The sequence below is a fragment of the Scyliorhinus torazame genome, unplaced genomic scaffold (assembly GCF_047496885.1).
Source record: "Scyliorhinus torazame isolate Kashiwa2021f unplaced genomic scaffold, sScyTor2.1 scaffold_1062, whole genome shotgun sequence".
NCBI lineage: Eukaryota > Metazoa > Chordata > Chondrichthyes > Carcharhiniformes > Scyliorhinidae > Scyliorhinus > Scyliorhinus torazame.
The window spans coordinates 28,694-51,615 of NW_027308789.1; the positions used below are offsets into that span (position 1 = coordinate 28,694).

The following is a 22,922-nucleotide window of genomic DNA, read 5'->3' on the forward strand; positions in this document are numbered from 1 at the left end:
CTGCCTGTCATTGACATGGGCAATAGACACAGAGAAGTGCCCGAGGCTCAAATGGGAAGTTAAAACTTGTGTCTCCAAATCAACACTTCAACATTTGTCATGCTATTTATACTGGGGGGTTTATTATTAGATTTAGGCACTGGAGGCAAAGGGTGGGGGATTTAAAAGGTAACTTTCCCTTTCTAACTTTGTATTGTTTATCGTGTGAGCCGTGACTCAGTAAGCAGCTCTCTCACCTGTCAGAAGGTTGTGGGATCAAATCCCAGTCAGGGACCTGTGGACAAAAACCAGTTCCAACATTCCTCGTCCCAGCACCGAGGGAGTGCTGCACTGTCAGAACAGCCTTCTTTCAAATAAGATGTTAAACTGAGGCCCCGTCTGCCCCTCTCAGGTGGGTGTAAAGGTTCCTACAGCCACTATTTTGAAGAAGAGCAGGGGAGTTATCGCTGGTGTCCCGGTCAATATTTATCCTCAATCAAAATCACTAAAAACAGATCATCTGCTCATTATCACATTGCTGTGTGTGGGATCTTGCTGTGTGTAATTTGGCTGCTGTGTTTCCTACATTACAACAGTGACTACACTTCAAAAGTACTTCATTGGCTGTAAAGCACTTTGGGACATCCTGTGGTTGTGAAAGGTGCTATACAAATTAGTTTTAAATTGAAGGTTTATGTTACCTGATGTTATCTGGAACTCAATTGATTTCAGCCACTCCCAACTTACCATTTAATAAATTCACTTTGGTTCAGACCAGACTTTAACCAATTCAGACAAAGGCAGAATTCTCTGGATAGCAAATTTAAAAATAAGTTTATTAAATCAAAAAGGTTTACTGAATAACTTTAAGACATTGACTTTTACAACTTCAAGTGGGTGATCGGTCTGTAGAAGTGTAACCCTCTCTGGCTCCTTCTTTGACAGTAATTCTTGTGGAATTCAGCCTCGGGAGTCTGGCTCCTTCTTTGACAGTAATTTCCTTGGAACTCGGCCTCGTGAGTCTTCAGTACTTGGCCAGCAAGGAAGACCTTCAGAACCTCTACTTTTATCCCAAAAGTGACCAATACCTCACATCAGAGTTGGGTCTGTTGTAATATGATCATTGGTCAATTTGGACAATAGATTTATTTAATTGGATCCCCAATTGCTGACACCACCTCTCATTATCTTAGACAGGAATACAATAGAACTGTTTCAGACTATCCCTTTATCTGATTCTATACAATCCCGTATTCAGACAGATTCAAATGTTGAGGCTAATCAGAGCTTGAAGGTCTCTCTTGTCAGTACATTTATCCTCATTGCACTTTCTTTATACACAGCAATTAACCTTTGACATTTTTACAGCAAATGAGAATCAGGGCACGATCTAATGGCCACGATGCGCAAGGCACGATTCCAAGTGCGCCAGTTAGATCGCAGGAGAGTCTGAAATTGGGCACCAAGCGCCAATCGGTTCCCGATCTAACCGGCCTATTCCCATTGGCCGGACTAAGGATGATCTCCATCCCATTAACGGGAAGGACCCCCTATCTCAAGGCCTCCCTTGATTTAAGCGACTCCCCAGTTGGTCACATGGACGCCGATTAGTATTGGCCCTCACAGACAAGGACCAGGCGTCACGGTACCCGAGGGGTTCCCAGGCCATTGGAGGCCCCCCCCGAGTGGTCAGGGATAGGGCAGGGTGGTTCCCCGGTCCAGCCCCTGGAACGTGTGCACCTTGGCACTGCCAGACTGGCACTGCAAACCTGGGTATTTCACACTCTGCCCATTCATGAAGATCACTCATAAAGACTGAGTCTTGATTTTGTGCAACAACCATATCTTTCTTTCCATTTCAAATCCCCTGTGAAAATCCAAACACAGCATATCATGAAAGTATTAGATTTAAAACAGAACGAGTTGTTGGGATTCACTGCCTGACAAAGGTGCAGGAAGTAAATTCAACTATAACTTTAACAAGGGAACTGGACAGATTCTGTAGAAAAAGAAACTTGCCGGGCGATGGGATTAATTAGATAGTTCATTCAAAGAGCTAGCATGGGAACGGTGGACAGAATGGCCTCTTTCTGGGCTCTCTGAGATTCATTTGCATTTGAAGGAAGTGGGAAATACCTGGTAGCCACTTCCTGAGATGCGGGTAGAAGCAGAGATGTTGGACTGTTTCCAAAGGGAAATTGGAAGGGCCTTTGAGGGAAATAAACTGACAGGAATATGGGGATAGAACGGGGCATCTACAGAGATCGACAAGTTGTAATTCTTTGAATTCTCTACCCCAGAGGGCTGTGGGAGCTCAGTCATTGAGTGTGTTTAAAGCAGAGACTGACAGATTTCTAAATCCCAATAACACAAAGGGATATGGGGATAGTGTGGGGGAAAAGGCATTGCAGTGGATGATCAGCCATGATCGTATTGAATGGTGGAGCAGGCTCGACGGGCTGAATGGCAAACTCCTGCTCAGATGTTCCAATGATAAGCAGGAAAGTAAATTGTGATGAGGACATAAGGAGGTTAAAAAGGTATATTTTAAATGAGTGGAATAAGATCTGCCAAATGGAGAACGTGGGAAAATGTGTAATTGTGCATGTTGGCCTGAAGAATAAAAAAGCTTATGATCTAAATGGTGAGAGATTGCAGAGCTCTGAGATTCAGAGGGATCTGGGTGTCCAAGAGCATGAATCACAAAAGGTGAGTATACAGGTACAGCAAGTAATTAGGAAAACTAATAGAATGTTATTGTTTATTGTGAGGGGAATTGAATACAAAAGTAGGGAGGTTATGCTTCAGTTATACAGGACATTGGTGAGACCACATCTGGAGCACTGTGTACAGTATTGCTCTCATTTAAGGAATGATGTCAATGTGTTGGAAGCAGTTCAGAGAAGGTTTACTGGACTCATATCTGGAATTGGAGGCTGATCTTATGAGGAATGATTGGACACGCTCGGCTTGTGTCCGACGAAGTTTAGGTGACTTGATTGAAGTGTATAAGATCCTGAGGGGCCTTGACAGGGTGGATGTGGAAAGGATGTTTCCTCTCGTGGGAGGATCTAGAAATTGGAGTCATTTTAAAAGTAACAACTTGCCCATTTAAGGCAGAGGGTTTGGAGTCTTTGGAACTCTCTTTCTCAAAGAGCAAGTGGAAGCAGACTTTGAATATTTTGAAGGCAGGCTGGATAGATTCTTGAAAAGCAAGGGGGTGAAAGGTTATCGGGTGGGTAGGCGGGAATAAGACCATACTAAGACCAGACGGAATAGAAACAGGAGTAGGCCATTTGGCCTTTCCAGCCTGGTCCATCTTTCCATTGGATCACAGCTGATCTGACATTTCACACGTTCACTTTCCTGCCCTTTCCCTGTAATTCTCGGTTACCTCCATGATCAAGAATCTATCTCAGCCTTAAATATACACAAGGACTCTGTTCCCTCAACTCTCACTGTTCCAAAGACTCAGAAGAAGTTCCTCCTCATCTCAGTCTTAAATTGACATCTCTTTATTCTGAGACGATGCCCTCTGGTCCTGGATTCTCCCATGAGGGGAAACATCCTCTCAGCATTTACCTGGTGAAGCTCCTTCAGAATCCTGCATGTTTCAATGAGATCACCTCTCATTGTTCTAAATTTCAATGAGTAGAGTCCCAACCTGTTTACCTTTTGCTCCTCAGACACCTCCATACCTGGGATCATCCTCGTGAACCTTCTCTAAACCTCCTCCAATGAAATAATATATTTTGTGACATAAGGGGACCAAAACTGCTCTCAGTTCTCCAGACGTGGTCTCACCAGCACCTTGTACAGCTGCAGCAAGACTTCCCGACTCTTATACTCCAACCCCCTTGGAATCTGGGCCAACATTCCATTAGCCTTCCTGATTACCTGCTGCACCTGTCTGTGAGCTTTCTGTGTTTCGTGCACAAGTTCCCCCCAAGTCCCTTTGTGTTGCAGCTTTCTGCAGTTTTTCTCCATTTAAATAATACTGTTCTTTTGTTCTCCCTTCCAAAATGAACTTCACATTTTCCCACATTATGCTCCATGTGGCAACTTTTTGTCCACTTGCTTAACCTCTCAATCTCTTTGCAAACTGTTTGTACCCCCTCGCAACTTGCCTTTCCATCTATTTTTGTGTTGTCTGCAAATTTGGGCACAGTACGTTCACTTCCTTCCTCCAAGTCATTAATATAAATTGTACACAGTTGTGATCCCAGGACTGATCCCTGTGGAACCCCACTGGTTACAGGTCACCAACCTGAAAAAGAATCCCTTATCCCCACTCGCTGTTTCCTGCTCATTAGCCAATTCTCTATCCATGCCAACACCATGGGTTCTTATTTCATGACTTAACGTTTTGTGAGGTACCTTGTGAAAGGTGTTCTGGACGTTTAAATACAACACATCTACTGGTCCCCCTCTATCCACTCTGGTTGAAACTTCCTCGAAACACTCTGATAAATTAGTCAGACACGGTTTCCCTTTCACAAAGTCATGCTGACTCTGCTTGATTAGATAATGATTTTCTCAATGTGCTCCTATTACTTCCTAATAATTGATTCCAACATTTTTTTCAACAATAAATGTTAGTCTAATTGTCCTATAGTGTCTCATTTTTTTCCTCCCTCCCATTCTGAATCGGAGGGTTGTCACATTGGCAGTTTTCCAATCCTCTGGTACTTCTCCAGAATCCAAGGATTTTTGGAAAATTACAATCAATGCATCCACTATCTCTGTAGACATTTCTTTTAGGATCCTAGGATGCAGCCATCCAGGGGACTTATCTTATTCCCATCGGTTTGTCCAAAATGACTTCTCCAGTGATGGTGTTTAATTGTTCCCTCCGTATTCTTTAGTATTAATGGGATATTCGATTTATCTTACATCATAAAGACTGACGCAAAATATCTGTTTAACTCCTCTGCCATTTCTTTGTTCTCCATAACTGACACAGTGGCATGGAGGCACAGTGGTTAGCACTGTTGTTTCACAGCTCCAGGGACCCGGGTTCAATTCTCGGTTTGGGTCACTGTCTGTGAGGAGTCTGCACGTTCTCCCCGTGTCTGTGTGAGTTTCCTCCGGGTGCTTCGGTTTCCTCCCACAAGTCCCAAAAGACGTGCTTGTTAGGTGAATCAGACATTCTGAATTCTCCCTTTGTGTACCCGAACAGGTGCCAGAGTGTGGCGACTAGGGGCTTTTCACAGTAACTTCATTACAGTGTTAATGTAAGCCTACTTGTGAAAATAATAAAGATGATTATAATAAAGAATATAATTACGCTCTCCCAAGATTTCTTTTCTAAGGAGCCTCTTTGGAGTTAAGGTTTCAATCAGATCAGCCGGGAACTTATTGAATGGTGGAGCAGGCTCGAGGGGCTGAGTGGCCTACTCCTGCTCCTAATTCGTATGTTATCACATCCTTTATAATAGATTGTAGCATTTTCCCTCCTACTGATGTCAGGCTAATGGGTCTGTGGTTCCCTGTTTTCTCTCACCCTCCTTTAATATTGGGGTTACATTTACCACCTTCCAATCTGCAGGAACCATTCCAGAATCTATAGAATTTTGAAAGTTGATCATCAATGTATCCACTATCACTACGGCCACCTCTTTCAACACTCTGGGATGTAGAGCAGCAGCTTTTGGGGATTTATTAACTTTCAATCACCTTAATTTCTCCAGTGCTGCTTTTTCACTAATACTAATCTCTTGCAGTTCCTCGTGCTCACTAGTCTCTTGGTTCTCTCGTGTTTTTAGGACAATTTCTGTATCTTCCTCAGTGAATACAGACACACATTGTTTAGTTTCTCTGCCATTTCCTTATTCCCCATTATAAACTCTCCTGTCTCTGCCTGGAATGGACCCACATTGGTCTTTGCTAATCTTTTCCTTTTCACATTCCTATAGGAGCTTTTCCAGTTCTCCCCAGTTTGTTCTCATATTCTATTTTTTCTTTAGCAGTTTCTTGGTCCTTTGCTGAAGTTCCCAATCCTCAGGCTCACTACTATTTGGGCCACTTTATGAGTCTCCTCCATTGATCTAATGGAATCTTTAACTTTTCTTGTCAGCCACGATGTCTTCACTTTTGAGGTTTAATTTTTGCTTCTTAAAGGAATCTATATTTTATGTAAATAAAATGCGAGTGGTTGCCTGTCTATTGTCTATCGTCATACAAAGAACAAAGGACAGTACAGCACAGGAACAGGCCCTTCGGCCCACCAAGCCTGCTCGGATCATGATGTCTGACTAAACTAAAACCTTCTGTGCTTCCAGTGTCTGTATCCGTCTATTCCCATCCTATTCATGTATTCGTCAAGTTGCCTTTTAAACGTCACTATCGTACATGCTTCCACCACCTCCTCCCGCAGCGAGTTCAAGGCATTCAACACCCTCTGTGTAAAAAAAAACCTCCCTTGCACATCTCCTCTAAACTTTGCCCCTGGCACCTGAAACCTATGGCACCTGGTAATTGACTTTTCCAACCTGGCAAAAAGCTTCTGACGATCCACTCTGTCCATGCTACTCGTAATTTTGTAAACTTTTATCAGGTTGTCCCTCAACCTCCGTCGCTTGAGAGAAAACAATCCAAATTTACCCAACCTCTCCTCATAGCTAATACCCTCCAGGCCAGGAAACATCCTGGTAAACCTCCTCTGTACGCTCTCCAAAGCCTCCACATCCTTTTGGTAATGTGGTGACCAGAATTATAGGCAATATTCCACGTGTGGCCTAACTAAGGTTCTGTACAGCTGCAGCATGACTTGCCAATTTTTATACTCAATGCCCCGACCAATGAAGACAAGCATGCCGTCTGCCGCCTTAGCTCCTTATCCACCTGCGTTGCCACTTTCAGTGATACGCTGATTGTAATTTCCCAATCTACCACAGACAACTTGCCCCTCATACCATGACAGTTTCCTTCAGTGTGAAACACCCAGATAAATTAGACAGAAGAACCCTGTAACCACCATAGCCCATCTTCATGGCAACATGGCTGCTTTGGGAACTAAATATCTTTCAACATGCAAACACCTTTTCATTCTGTGCTCCTCATCAAACTTGGAACCAGGTAATCGCAACGAGGCTCAAAAATGGTCAGCCCACCGGAGGCAGAGGTGTTAGACCGGCCAGTCCAGCAGAAAGAAACCCTCCAATCATCACCATTCACCAGATGTCAGAATGAACAAAATGCAGTCCTGGATGTCAGTGAGAGCAGAAACAATCACAACGGAGCCAACATCTGTAATTTATTGTGAACTTGTTGGAGTCACAACAGGTGTGATGAATCACCAAACCCCTCCCCACATTGAGCGCAGATGAATGGTCTCTCCCCAGAATTAACTCGGTAGTGTCTCCGCAGTTGGCACCGATCATTGAATGTCTCCCCTGCTCAGAGCAGGTGAATGGCCTCTTCCAGGTGTGAACTCGCTCGTGTTCCCGCAGGGTGTATGGATAATCTGAATCCCTTCTCTCACTAAGAGCAGGTTAACGCCTTCTCCCCTGTGTGAACTCGCTGGTGTCTCCGCAGGGTGGATAACCAAGTGAATCTCTTCTCACACTGAGAGCAGATGAACGGTCTCTCCTCAGTGTGAACTCGCTCATGTGCCAGCAGGTTCGATGAAGTAGTGAATCCCTTCTCACATTGAGAGCAGGTGAACGGCCTCTCCCCAGTGTGAACTCGCTTATGTATCCACAGGTTGGATAACTGAGCGAATCTCTTCTCACACTGAGAGCAGATGAACGGTCTCTCCCCAGTGTGAACTCGCTGGTGTGCCAGCAGGCTGGATAAGTGAGTGAATCCCTTCTCACATTGAGAGCAGGTGAACGGCCTCTCCTCAGTGTGAACTTGCTGATGTCTCCGCAGGCTGGATAACTGAGTGAATCTCTTCCCACACTGAGAGCAGGTGAACGGCCTCTCCCCACTGTGAATTCGCTGATGTATCCGCAGGCTCAATGATGTAGTGAATCTCTTCTCACACTGAGAGCAGGTGAACGGCCTCTCCCCCGTGTGAATTCGCTGGTGTGACTTCAGGCTGGATAACCGAGTGAATCCCTTTTCACACTGAGAGCAGGTGAACGGCCTCTCCCCAGTGTGAGCTCGCTGGTGTGACTGCAGGGCGGATAACTGAATGAATCCCTTCTCACACTGAGAGCAGGTGAACGGCCTCTCCCCAGTGTGACTGCGCCGATGAGCTTCCAGTGCAGATGGAACCCTGAATCCCTTCCCACAGTCCCCACATTTCCATCGTTTCTCCAGGGTGGGGGTGTCCTCGTGTCTCTCCAGGTTTGTCGATCAGTTGAAGCTTCGTCCACACACAGAACACGTGTACGGTCTCTCCCCGCTGTGAATGGTGTGATGCTTTTTCAGGCTGTGTAACTGGTTAAAGCTCTTTCCACAGTCACTGATCTGGAACACTCTCACTCGGGTGTGTGTCTCTCGGGGCTTTTCCAGTCACACTGATGTTTTGAAGCGGACAGAAAAGACAAACATTTCTCCTTCTAGATTCAAAGTCCGGTGATGTTCAGTTCCAAGGAATTGAGAGACTCAGTCAGATTGAGATGTGATGTTTGAGATTTCTGTCTGTAATTCCTCCTCTTCTAATATCCTGTAAAAACAATTTACAAAAGTTACTTTTCTCCTCATTTTGGAGAAGGTATCCTGAGGGTAACGACAGTCTGGCCGTGGGGTTAATCCTCCGGGTCCTCAGTCTTATTGAGGAATGTCCCCTTGGATCTATTGTGGTGGTGATTCTTTTGTATTTTTGTTATTACGGGAGGGTTTATGTGTTGTTGACTTTATCCTACTCTGGTACAGACGGGGCTTTTATCTGTGAAAGGAGCTGTTTGGGGAGACTTTGGTGCCTCTGGTGTAAAGTGAGTTGGAGGAGGGGGTAATGGCGCACGCCCGATTGTGGTGTGAAAATCTGTTCCTGTTCTCTCTGTCGCCTAACTAATGGCGGCAGTTAATCTGCAAATTTTCTCAGGGAATGTACGGGGCATCCATCACCCTATCAGAAGGAAAAAAGATTGTCTCCTTTCTTAAGGAGAAAGTCGACATAGCTTTATTACAGGAAACCCATCTGGATTATGAGGAACACTTTAAATTGAGGCGGGATTGGTTGGGGCAGTTTTTTTCACCTCTTTTTCATCGAGTAGCAGGGTTGTGGCAATGCTTATTATACACTATCCAAGCAGTCAGGCTAACTCTGCCGATTACAATGTGCATGTCAATTTCCTTTGTGCCGGTCCCCCCATCTCCTGTCCCTCCCCTCCGCCCCCTTCACTCGTCGTTGCTGGGTCCTTTCCTGGGCCCTTCACTGTACAATGGGAGTTCTGTTATTTACAAGTGGACGGTGCCCTCCCTTTCCCCCCATTGATGGGCCTCCCCCCTTCCGCCCCACGCACTCCCTGTCCTGTTTTAAACCTTCCCTTGGGGGTTCCTCTTCTTGTGTTTTTGTTCTGTGCTCTCTGGTCTCTGTGTCAGTTGGTTTCTGGCCTCTCCCTCCTTTTCCCAGTAGCAACCCCCCCTCCCCACATCCCTTTCCTGCCTGCTCCCTGTGATCCCGTTGGCTCCCGTACGCCCACCTCCCTCCCCAGTGTTTCATTGGCCGCTGGCTTCAAACAGGTCCTGGAACAAGTTGGTGAATGGTCTCCACACTTTGTGGGAACCATCCTCTGACCCTCAGACGGTGAGCTTGATCTTCTCCAGGTGGAGAAATTCCGATAAGTCTGCCAGCCAGTCTGCAGCCTTTAAATAGGCTGTGCAGAATTCGACAAGTCTGGGGCATACCCAGAACATGTGGGCATGGTTTGCTGGGCCCCGCTGGCACCATTCACATTTGTCCTCCATCTCCGGGAAGAACCTGCTCATTCGGGTTCTTGTCAGGTGCGCTCTGTGCACAACATTCAGCTGCATGAAGCTTAGCCTTGCGTAGGAGAAGGTGGAATTGGTCCCGTTCAGTGCTTCGCTCCAGAGTCCCCACCCTATTTCCCTCCCTCGCTCTTCCTCCCATTTTTCCTGGGTTTGGTCAAGTAAGGAGCGTATCCTTATTAAGAGTTGTCCGTACAGGTCCCCACAGTTTCCATTCCCCAGACTGTCTGCGTCCAGTAACCCCTCTTGCATTGTGCTTCTCAGGGTTCCTGGGTGTGCTGGTGTCTCCTTGTGGAGAAAGTTTTTGACCTGGAGCTCATCCCTGTTTGGTAGGTCCCGTCTCACCGTCAGCTCCTCTAAGGTCGCTAGTCTATTTCCCGTGTAAAAGTCCCTGACCATCAGGTTCCCCCGTCCTGCCTCCATCTCTTGAAGGTGGTGTCGAGAATGGCTGGTGCAAATCTGGTTGCCGCAGATGGGGGCCATGATGGACACATCGGTCAGACTGAAATGCTGCCACATCTGGTTCCAGGTTCTCAGGGTAGCTACCACCACTGGACCGGTGCTGGCGGGGATGGGAGTGTTGCCGTGACGAGGGCCCGGAGGGTCATTCCTGTACATGAGGTCTCGTCCATCCTCACCCATTCCATGTTTGGATCCTTTACCCATCTCCTCACTCTTTCGGCCGTGGCTGCCCAGTGATAGTATTGCAAGTTCGGGAGGTGGAGGCCTCCCATGTTTCTTCTCCATTGTAGTACTGTTTTAGGGATTCCTGGATTGCCCTCCACAAAGAGGCCATAATCACCTTATCTATTGAATGGAAAAAGGCCTTGGGGATGTAGATCGGTAAGGATCGAAACAGGAAGAGGAACCTGGGCAGTACGTTCATCTTGATCGTCTGCATCCTCCCCGCCAGGGAAAGCAGGAATCTATCCCATCTCTGTGGGTCGTTTTTGACTTCCTCCGCCAGACTGGTCAGCTTCCACTTGTGGATCCGTGTCCACTCGTGGGAAACCTGGATCTCCAGGTCGCGGAATTTGTTTTGGGCTATTTTAACTGGGAGGCCCTCCACTCTGCCCCTCCCCCTCTCTGCCTCACCGGGAAATCTTTGTTTTTGCCCAGGTTGAGTTTGTAGCCCAAGAAGATTCCGAATTCTCTCCGGGAGAAGGGAGGGAGGGGGGTCCTTGGAGGTGTGCAGTCCCCGGTAGAAGGCCTCGAATGCTTGGTTGACCTTTTTTGGTTGGGCTACGGGACGGCTATGGTTGGGCAGCACGGTAGCACAATGGTCAACAATTCTGCTTCACAGCGCCAGGGTCCCAGGTTCGATTCCCGGTTTGGGTCACTGTCTGTGTGGAGTCTGCACGTTCTCCCCTTGTCTGCAAGGGTTTCCTCCGGGAGCTCCGGTTTCCTCACACAAGTCCCGAAAGCCATACTGTTAGGTGAATTGGATATTCTGAATTCTCCCTCAGTGTACCCGAACAGGCGCCGGAGTGTGGCGACTAGGGGATTTTCACAATAACTTAATTGCAGTGTTAATGTAAGCCTACATGTGACAATAATAAAGATTATTATTATACCAGTCTGCCTCTGTTATCCTTTACCTGGGCTATTTCCCTCGTGGCTGCCTTCTTTCTCAGCTGGTGAACCAGCAGGCGGCTAGCCCTCTCCGTGCTCATAAAAGGTCCCCCGTGTCTGGCGGAGTTGGTCACTGCCTTCCTGGTGGATAGCAGGTGAAAATTCTTTTGCAGCTTCTTCCTCTCCAGCAGAAGCTCTATGGTCAGGGCCTCGGAGTATCGTCTGTCAACCTCCAGAATGGAGTCGATCAGTTGCTGCCTAACCGCTCTCTCTTCCCTGTCTCTCCAAGCCTTTTGGTGATTATTTCTCCCCTAATCACAGCCTTCAGTGCCTCCCAGAACGTGGAAGGTGAGATTTCCCCGTTCTGGTTGTTAGTGATGTACTTGCCGATGGCCGGTGAAGTTTTCTGGCAGAAGACCTTGTCGGCCAAGAGCGTCGTGTCCAACCTCCATGTGGGGCATTGGGTTTGTCCCGTCTCCAACCTCACATCCATGTAATGTGGAGCGTGGTCTGAGATTACAATCATGGATTATTCCACTCTGACTATTTCTGGAGGCACCGATTTCCCCACAACAAAGAAGCCGATGTGAGTGTAGACCTTGTGTACTGGTGAGAAGAACGGGAATTCCTTCTCATCCTGATGTAAGAATCACCAGGGATCCACTGCCCCCGTCTGCTCCATGAACCGCCAGGGATCCACTGCCCCGTCTGCTCCATGAACTGCCAGGGATCCACTGCCCCGTCTGCTCCATGAACGTTCCCAGTTCCCTCGCCGTGCCTGTCATTTTCCGTGTTCTGGGATTGATCTGTCAGTCAATGGATACTGTAAACAGTTGTGAAGTTCCCCCTCTCATGATCAGACCGCATCCCCCCTTGTCTATCTCCCGCCCACCCCACCAGATCTCCCCCCCCTTCTATCTTCCCCCCACCCCACCCCACCCCACCGTATCCCGCTCCTCTATCTGCCCCCCCCCCTCCCAGATGATCTCTTCCCAGTGGGAGATGTGCCGCGGTCCCGCTCTCTCCCATACTTCCTGGTATTAGCTTTCCCGCTGGTGTGTGGCCCCCCCACCCAGGATCGATCTGACTCCCTCCTACTCTCGCTCTGCTTGTGTCCCTGCTGTCTCCTCCTCACCCTCTCCTGCGCTCTGCTGCCCTCGCCCCCTCCCTCCTATGAGCTGGCTCCCCTGTTCATTGTGAGGTGACGCAGTCGGAGCGACCTGTGAGCCCTGTCGATCTCTGGCGGTTTGGGGAAGCTGTCCCTCCCAATCAGGTTGCCCAGCATTTGGGCCACGTAGTCGATTGGGTCCCTGCCCTCGATCCCCTCTGGCAGGCCCACTATCCGACTGTTCTGCCTCCTTGACCGATTCTACTGGTCCACAACCTTTTCCAGCTCTCGAACTGTGCCCCCCTGCGCTTCCAATTTCCTCCACATGCCATTGAGCACCTTCTGCATGGCGGCTAGCACCTCCGCCAGCTTGACCGTCACCCTTATCTCAGCCTTAATGTCACCCTTCATTGCGTTTAGTTCCTTGGTCCGGAGCATCCTCCATCCATCGCCTGGTCGGGGGGAGGGGGTGCTTGTTTTCTGGGTCGCCGGTCTCCCTCTCTCGGGAAGACTGGAGACCACTCACCTCGTGGGGACTCCGACCCGCTTGCTCGCCGCTTCTGTCCCTGGTTCGCATCTGCTGTTCCTTAATCCACCTGCTGACCTGTTCTGAACATCGTCGCTCTTCCTTCCACAGCTGTATATAAGATTTCCCAATGTTATTATGGCGGCACATGATTTAAGTGCAAAAGTATTGCATTTTCTAATCCGATTTAAACCTTGATAAAATCTGGGCTTGAATAAAAGACGCCTTTTTGTATTTCTTTCAGTTCCTGTGTGAATACTGTACTCTCCGCAGATTGACGGGCAGCAGTTTACATGTATTCAACAAGGTTGAAGTTTCTTTATAAAAATCAACTCTGAATCTCCAGAAATGATTTACACAGAGGGTAGTGGGTGTCTGGAACTCGCTGCCGGAGGAGGTGGTGGAAGCAGGGACGATAGTGACGTTTAAGGGGCATCTTGACAAATAGATGAATAGGATGGGAATAGAGGGATACGGACCTCGGAAGTGTCAACAATTTTAGATGGGCAGAATGGTCGGCGCAGGCTTGGAGGGCCGAAGGGCCTGTTCCTGTGCTGTACTTTTCTTTGTTCTTTGTCGCAGTTTCTGTGACCCTGCAGCCTTTCGAGCTGTTGCTTCCTAGCATTTTGTTGTCCGCACTATTGCTGAGGGTGAGGGGATGGGTGAGTCTGATTTTGCGGCTAAATTCGGCCGACAGTGCCTATTATTCTGTTGTATGGAAGAGAGCCACCTGATGTGCGACTACTCAGCACATCCCCGTCACAAGTTCCCTCTCTTTTGAATGTTGACTTGAAACTGTGATCTTATGTTTTGGCGATAAGGCTTGCCACCTTATCTGCCCACACAAACGATTAAACCAACCTATCCACCCCCATAAAGAACAATTTCAGCAAAAAGACCATTAGGCATGGAGATAAAAATAAAAACCACAGCAAAATGTTCATCTTAACCAGCTGTACCCGATTATGGATAGATTTAGTGACTTCTCTGGTGAGAAGGTGAATTTTACTGAGTCAGAGGTCATGCTGGTGGGGGGAGGGTGGTGTTGAAGTGTAAGCCCCCTCCTCTTGCTAAGTTTCCAATCAGGTGCTCCCCTCTTGGGATTTAAATGTCTGGGAATGTCAATGACCCCTCTTTCAGACAGCTATATGGGGCCACCTTTCCACAGCTGATGGTGACTATTAGGTGGGACCTTGCCCGGTGGTCGGCTCTTCCGATTTCATGGCGAGGGAGGATCGCCTTAATTAAAATGAATGTGCTGCTCAGACTGTTGTACCCTCTGCAAATGCTGCTGATACTGCTGTCAACCAGAGTCATTAAGGAAATTAATGGAATGATTAGAACATTTATCTACAACAAAAAGAAACCTCACCTCAAGTTTGTTAAGGAGCTAAGGGAGGTTGTGTCTCCCGAATATCAGGCTTTATCAATTGGCCTCTCATCTTAGGTTCACACGGAATTTGGTTAGGATAGGCTCAACATCCATCAGGCTTGATATGGAAGCAGGCCAATCAGTTCTCCCTCGATCCAAAACTGGCATAGACTGATTACGGAATGTATCCCATTGCAATTTTTAATGTCTACTTCATTCTAAGTCTGATGCATGTTAAATTATGAGACCCCTATCTCAAATACATGTGCTCCAATCTGGCTGACTTGCTCCTCCAGGACTTTCCATCAGTGAATTCAATTCAACTGAGCCCAGAGTAAGGCACAGTGGTTAGCACTGCTGCCGCACAGAGCCAGGGTCACAGGTTCGATTCCTTGAGTGGCTGTCTGTGTGGAGATGCGCGTTCTCCCCGTGTGTGCGTGGTTTCCTCCCACAGTCCAAAAATGTGCAGGTTAAGTGGATTGGTCATGCTAAATTGCCTCTTAGTGTCCAAAGGTGTTAGGTTAGGTGGGTTGACGATAATCAATACACCGGATTATGGGGATAGGGTGGGGAGTCTGCCTCTGTGAGTGATTTTTCTGAGGGTCAGTGCAGACTTATGATTTCTAGCCGGACAAATAAATGTGTCAAGCTCTGGGAGCAAAGAATGTCAATCTCTTTCAGAGAGACCTGGGCCAAGCTTTCCAGGGTCTGCACCCTCCCTGGATTCACTTCCTTTCCGTTCAGTTGCTGCAAGTGACCAATTGAAGATCAGCATGAGAAAAGAAATGGAAAGGGGGAGAAAGGAAAGTGTTTTACTCACAGATGTTGGAGACAGGCGGAGATTTCATCGAACTTCCGCTTTGTAACGTCACGAGAACCCTGTGAATCAGCCAATAAGAATCACTGTGACGTTTTGGGGTCTCAGTGCGCAGGCTCGGCACGCGGACACGGGAGCCCCACCCCCACCAGTTTCCCTCCTGTACCTCCTCGAGACAAAGGTTTCCAAGAAACCGGCTGACGGCTCCAGCCAGAACGAGAAGCAGCTCGGTGAGCTCCCCCTGGCCCCGGACTGCGCATGTCCCAAGGAAGAGGGGAAGTTGCACAGGTGCAGGGGAGAGCCCGCCTCCTGACCTTCCTTCTGAGGTTTAGACCATTGGAAAGAGTTGTGGAACCGGAAGGACTCTCGTCTTCTAGCCAATCAGCGCGCGGGCTTTGTGTGAATGATTGAGCTTCACACAGACTGAAACCTCCTCCTGTCTCCTGCAAACTTCTTTTACAGGATGTTTAAAGAGGAGGATTTACAGACAGAAATCTCAAACCAGACATCATGTCAGCATCTGCCAAAGACATTCAGATTCACAGAGCCTGAATGTCATTGGTCTTTGAGTCTCGAGGGAGAAATGTTTGTTTTGACTACTTCAAAAGATTTTAATCATCAGTGTGACTGAAAGAGCACTGAGACACACACCGAAGTGAGAGTGTTCCAGTTAACTGACTGTGGAAATAACTTAACAGCCTGAAAAAAACATCACACCATTCATAGCAGGGAGAGACCATACGTGTTCTGTGTGTGTGAGTCAAGCCGTCAACTGATTGCCAGACCTGGCGAGTCACGTAAACACCTGCCGAATGGAGAAACCATGGAAATGTGGGGACTGTGGGAAGGGATACAAAGCCCCATCTGAGCTGGAAAGTCATCGACGCAGCCAGACTGGGGTGAGGCCGTTCACCTGCCCAGAGTGTGGGAAGGGATTTGCTCGGTTACTTAACCTTGTTACACCAGCGAACTCACACCCGGGAGAGGCCATTCACCTGTTTTGAGTGTGGGAAAGGATTCACTAAGTCATCCAACCTGAAGTTACACCAGAGAGTTCGCACTGGAGAGAGGCCATACACCTGCTCTCAGTGTGCGAAGGGATTCATTGAGTCATCCACTCCACAGAACCATCAGCAAATTCACACCAGGGAAAAGCCGTTCTCCTGCTCTGAGTGTGGGAAGGGATTCACTCCGCCATTCCACCTACAGACACATCAGCGAATTCACAATGGGGAGCGGCCTTTTACTTGCTCTGCGTGTGGGAAGGGATTAGCTCAGTTATCCAACCTGCTGTCACACCAGTGGGTTCACAGTGGGGAGAGGCCTTTCACATGTTCCATGTGTGGGAAAGGATTCATTGATTCATCCACTCTGCAGAGACACCAGAGAGTTCACACCGGGGAGAGGCCGTTCACCTGCTCTGAGTGTGGGAAGGGATTCGCTCAGTCTTACCACCTGCAGGCTCACCAGCGAATTCACACCGGGGAGCGGCCTTTTACCTGCCCCGCGTGTGGGAAGGGATTCACTCAGTCATCCCATCTGCAGACACACCAGTGAGTTCACAGTGGAGCGAGGCCGTTCACCTGTTCTGTGTGTGGGATGGGATTTATTTGTTCATCTGAGCTGCTGAGACACCGGGGCAGTCACACTGATTAGAGACATTTTCGATGCTCTGACTGTGGTGTTAATTGTATCTGTTGGGTTTCAGTATCCACAGTATTGATTGGATGGTTACTTGAGCAAATATAAAGAGCCATTCTTCTTGCCCGGTGGGCACTGCGGGGGTTGGGCTGCATCATTGACTCACAAGATAACATTTTAGTTTCAAGTTTTATAACTTTACTTTGGTAATTTGATTTTTGTTTCACTGCCCAGTCAATGTTATTGTTTGTTTTAAAGGCGCAGAAAGAGACGCTGACTGACATCAGGTGGTGTCAGGTGGTGTATAAATGGAACATTTCACTCTGAAAAAATCCACACCAAATAGAGATTGAGTCCACCCTAAGGCTGGATTATTAATGGAGGTTCGAGGTGAAGAAAAATACGCCACCACTTATAAAGGGGGAGATCAGGAATCAAAACCTCCATTCTGTTTACTGACCAGTAGAGAGAGGAGAAATCAGGGCTGTTTAAATTAATTCCCCTCCTTTCTGTAACAAGAAACACTGACTGACATGGAGTGGAGTGGGGTCAGGAGGCATCTACCTGTAATGTTTCACGCTGTGAATAAATGCATACCAAGTACAGATTGGCTCCAGTTTCTTCCTTCACCATAAAGCTCTCAGGATTATAACATGGGAACACAGAACGCTTGCCGGATGGTGAAGGTTGAAAAATAGTAGTTCAGACAGAATCCCACAATCGGAGAGCATGGGTCGGAGAGCATGGGCCGGAGAGTGGAGCTGAGTCCACAAAGATCAGCCATGATCTCATTGAATGGCGGAGCAGGCTCGGGGGGCCAGGTGGCCTACTCCTGTTCCTAGTTCTTATGTTCTAATCCCAGTGGTTTTTGTGAGAAATAACTGAAGCAAGTGGAAATTGTCAGGGTCTGATTACTCGCCGATGTTCTCGGAATCTGAGCCACACGACCAGTGGAAGAATGAAGTGGAGATGTGGACACGGCTTACGTCCCCACCAAGGAGGAAACAAGGTCTGGCCTCGGCATTCTCACTTCCTAATAAAAGGCAAATCAGAAGCAAAGTATTCTGGGAGCTGGGCTCCCGTCAGTTGGATCCTGATTAAAGTTTGGATTTTCCATTAGGGTTTCATTGATGAGGTTTACAAGAAAGATGATCTATTGGATGTCTATGATCATGACTGATTATCAAGTTCAATACCCTGAGCCTTCCCTCCATATCCACTGATCCCTTTAGCCCCAAGAGCTGTATCTAATTCCTTTTTGAAATTACACAACGTTTGGGCCTCAACTATTTTCTGTGATCGTGAATTGCAAAGATTCACCACTCTCTGGGTGAAGAAATTACCCCTCACCTCAGTCCTAAAAGGTCTTATCCTCCCCTTATCCTCCAATTATGACCCATAGTTCTGGACTCGCCCACCATCGGGAACGTTCTTTCTGAATCTACCCTGTCTAATCCTGTTAGAGTTTTGTAAGTTTCGATGAGATCCCCTCTCACTCTTCTAAACTCCAATGAATAGAATCGGCCTGGTAAACCTTCCCCTCCATAGCAATAACATCCTCAGATAAGGAAACCAAAACTGCACACAATACCCCAGGTGTGGCCTCACCAGTGCCCGAAACAATTGCAATAAAACATTTCTAATCCTATACTCAAATCCTGTTGCTATGACGGCCAACATACATTTGCCTTCTTTACTGCTTGCTGTAGCTGCGCGCTTACTTTCAATAACTGATGTATGAGGTCACCAAGGTCTTGCTGAGCATTCACCTCTTTCAATTAACATCCATTCAAATAATAATCTGCCCTTCCTATTTTTGCTACTAAAGCAGATAAACTCACATTTATCTACATTATACTGCACATATCATGCACATGCCCACTTACTCAGTCTGTCCAAATCCCACTGAAGCATCTCTGCATCTTCCTCACAGCTCACCCTCCCATCCAACTTTGTACCATCTTCAAATTTGGAGATAATACATTTAGTTCCCTCGTCCAAATCATTAATATATAATGTGGACAGTTGGGGTCTTTGCACAGATCCCTGCGGTACCCCGTTGTCACTGCCTGCCAATCAGAAAAAGACCCATTTATTCCAACGTTTTGCTTCCTGTTTTCTATCCATCTCAAAACACTACCCGTAATCCCCTGTGCTTTAACTTTACACAGTAATCTGCCATGTGACACCTTGTCAAAGGCCTTCTGAAAGGTCAGCATGATGTGATCCAGTGATGAGTGTGTTGACACAGACTCATTCAACTGTGCAGTGCTAGACAGTGGCTGCACCTCAACAGTATGTGGATCAGATTGTTGGAAATGTTAACCAGATTCACCTCATGGTGAAGATCGACACAAGGTTCAGGAGTATAAAATTCTTCTTGTTTCAGTTTTGTGATATCAACACATTGAAGTCATTAAAAAGAGTGGGGGTTCCATGCAGCATAGCTGGAGTCAGTCACTTTATCGGGACTGTAGTCTCTGGTGAGATATCCTTTATGTGGGGTAAACCTTCCAAAAAAATGCACAAATACAACTGGATAGGGAGCAAAACAAAGCAATTGGTTTACAATTCAGTGGATGTGTAGTTCACTCAATCAGGACATTATTGTATCCCCTGAACAATACCTGATGTTTCTAATCAGAGTGTTTGAGAAGGATTAATGGCATCGGGTGATACGAATCAGAGAGAAACAGCATTAAATACACATTGGTCATTCCTCCATTGTCCAATGAAATTCACTCACCTTCCAGCTCTCTGCTGAGTTCCACGTCCAGTTTAAGATGAAAAATGTCACTTTTCACCTGGTTTCTGAGAGTTTGCTACTTCCAGTCAATCCAGTCAAAGGTCCGAGTGCAACTGAACATTCCTCGTTGTTCTGCACAGGTGAATCTCAGTCTTCAAAACAGACTCTGCTGATTTCAGATTTGAACTTTATTGTCCCTTTTCTCTCAGAGGTTTGTGCAACTTTGGTCCTCTCTGCCTCAGAAGGTAGAGGCAGGTTCATTAAATATTTTTTAGGAGGTAGCTAGATATTTATTAGGCATGAGAATCAAAGGTCATTGGGTAGTACCAGGTCAGCCATGATCTCAATGAAAAGTGGAACAGGCTCGAGGGGCTGAATGGCCTATTTCTGCTCCTATCTCACACGTCCTCAGCTTTCAACTCAACAAAAAACATCTTCGTTAATTCCATAGTTAACTTGTCTCTCCCTCTCTTCGTTACCTGTTGTCGTACAGTCATATAGACAGACTGGGATTGTTTCTGCTGGAGTTTAGGAGAGTGAGGGGTTGATCTGATTGAAGTAAATAAGATCCTGAACGGTATTGACAAAGTGGACGTGGAAAGGATGTTTCCTCTTGTGTGTCTGTCCTGAAATAGGGGGCATTGTTTTAAAATTAGGGGGTCACCCTTTTAGGACTTGGCCAAGAATTTTTGTCCCTCAGAGGGATGTGTGACTTTGGAACGCTCTGCCGCTGAAGACGGGTCACTGAATATTTTTAACAAGAGGTAGATAGATTCTTGTTAGGTAAGAGAATCAAATGTTACAGGGGAAATGTGGAGCTTGAAGTACAATCGGATCAGTCATAATTTTATCAAATGGCGGAGCAGGCTTGAGGGGCCGAATGGCCGGCTGCTGTTCCTAATTCATAGTCTCAGATTAAAGTTCATTTTCCAGCCTTAAACATTTAAAATTGGCTTTTTTAAAAAAAATTTAGAGTACCCAATTCATTTTTTCCAATTAAGGGGCAATTTAGCGTGGCCAATCCACCTAACCTGCACATCTTTGGGTTGTGGGATTAAAACCCACACAGACATGGGGAGAATGTGCAAACTCCACACGGACAGTGACCCAGAGCTGGGATCGAACCTGGGACCTCGGCGCCACGGCGCCACAGTCCCAGTGCTAACCACTTAGCCACATGCCGCCCTTAAATTCTCTTTTTGAGATAAGTTCAAAATGGCTTCGTTTTGAACCAAGAACTGGTTCTTTATTTGGCCAAGATCTTCCTTGGGCCACTTTAAGAACATCATCCAGATGCTGTTTCTGCTCAAGCAGAAAGGTTTGATATTCTCGTTTGGTCTGAGCTTTAAACAATTCTCAATCTGTCAGTTTCTCCTGATCCCATTTAGATCGGATTCCATTGAATTATTTCTGAGGAACATCAACAGCCTCTTCGTTTTGGATCTTGCATTTTCTTTCTGATACTTTGAATCTTCCACACATTTCACCAATCAGTTTACACCAATCGTTCTGAGGTTGTGACTGGTCTTTTGATCTCAGTCCAGTGGATTGGATTTTTTTCAGCTGTATCCTGTATCTCACTAACAGGACCATTTAGTTCAGTGTTAATGGTCATTAACCCTTTCTGCTCATTCTGAGATCTGGATGGTAGGATGCTATTAAAATGAATGTCTTGTTTTTTTGCACAAGTAAAATCAAACAGCCAAGTACTTTGTAAACCATGTCTGGGCAGCAACTAAGAGAGCAGAAGGAACAGGAAAGATTAGGGAACAGGCTGTTCTTTGACTATTAAATGTCTCAATTGCAGAGCGCTGTGAGCCAGGAAGCAGGCTGGTCACAGATGAGGTGTTGAAGAAACAAGTAAGAGAGAGAGTGAGGGGAAGCCGTCCCCAGGGAAACAGCTCAGCTACAGATGAAGTGCTGAAGACAAAAGGCCAGTTTGTGCAAAAGATCATTTTCTTTGCTAAACCGAAGACCATTCCCAAGTCCTGGTCACTTAGGCCGTACCGTGTGGTAGTTACTGGCTAGATTTGACCAATGGATTTATGGTTGTTGTTTGGTAAAAGGAGGGGTCTCGGTAGAGTTGAGGATTATGTGGGAAATAGATGCCTTTGTGTTCCCCGTCTTTGAGAGACTAAGTGCTTACTGTTAATGTGCCGAAGTATAAGATTGTTCTTTGTAATGTTTCATTATCTTTCATCTACTTTACTGAAGACTTTTATTGTTGTTTAATGAAAGAGGGTTGAGTTCTCACTGTTTCCACAGACCTTTCTCACTAGTATCCAAAAAGACAAGCCACCACACAAACCAGTGTTTCAGGTGAAATGAAAATGAAATGAAAATCGCTTATTGTCACAAGGAGGCTTCAATGAAGTTACTGTGAAAATCCCCTAGCCGCCACTTGTTCGGGGAGGCTGGTACTGGAATTGAACCTTGCTGCTGGCCTGCTTGGTCTGCTTTAAAAGCCAGTGATTTAGCCCAGTGTGCTAAACCAGCCCCTAGTTGGAACACTCTCCCACTTCCACGGGGTTTCGGATCAGCTTTCAGTCCTTTCTGTGCCGGTGTTTGATTTGGAAATTCTGAAAAACCTTCCGCCGCCTCTTTAGTGTCCGTTACTAGAATTGTTCCATCGATATAGTTTCTTCCATCAATTTGTTCCTTAACTGGATCACAGGTAACTGAGGGATTTCACGAGAAACATCTTTACCCAGCGAGTGGTGAGAATGTGGAACTCACTACCACAGCGAGTGGTTGAGGTAAACAACGTGAATACATTGAAGGGGAAGCTAGATACATACATGCGGGAGAAAGGAATAGAAGGAGATGCTGATGGGGGAGATGAAGAGGGCTGGGTGGAGGCTCATGTGGAGCATTAATATTGACAGAGACCAATCAAGATGACTGGCCTGACCCTGTGCTGTAGACTCAATGTAACAGAGGCAAATGTATTTATTTTAGATCCAACTGTAGTGGGGGGAAACCACTATTTACTATCCAGGGTAAAATAAATGTCCTTCATCAGCTTTTTAGGGTAATCTCAGTGGAAATATGCTCTCCCGGGCTGTTACAATCCTGGTCGGGACTGTTAATATTTAAAGAGAAATCCAAACACTCAGTAATTAACTAAAAGAACCGAACCACAGGACTACATTCCTCTTAGCAAAACAAACTTTAATGGAAATTAAACAAAATGAATAAAGTTCATGCTACTAACCTAACACTATGATTGGTAATTATTTAAGTTCTAATCCCATTCTACATTCAGTTCCACCCAAGGGTTCC

The 22,922-nt window shown here is 46.6% G+C and overlaps 1 protein-coding gene and 1 long non-coding RNA gene across 2 annotated transcripts in view; one reads left to right on the forward strand and one right to left on the reverse strand.

Moving 5' to 3' along the window:
- LOC140406962 (uncharacterized) overlaps window positions 1–17,489 on the forward strand; it is a 44,649-nt gene extending 27,160 nt beyond the window's left edge. Inside the window, exons 3-4 of the mRNA XM_072494789.1 lie at window positions 15,327–15,483; window positions 16,158–17,489. Coding sequence (XP_072350890.1) covers window positions 15,327–15,483; window positions 16,158–16,810 — 810 coding nt within the window. The 3' untranslated portion in view covers window positions 16,811–17,489. The remainder of the gene's footprint in view (window positions 1–15,326; window positions 15,484–16,157) is intronic.
- Window positions 797–15,563, reverse strand: LOC140406965 (uncharacterized). Its single transcript, XR_011939407.1, has 3 exons — window positions 15,257–15,563; window positions 13,065–13,175; window positions 797–8,593 (listed from the first exon to the last, which is right to left on the reverse strand). It is a non-coding gene; the product is annotated as an uncharacterized lncRNA (long non-coding RNA).
- Window positions 17,490–22,922: the final 5,433 nt, after the last annotated feature.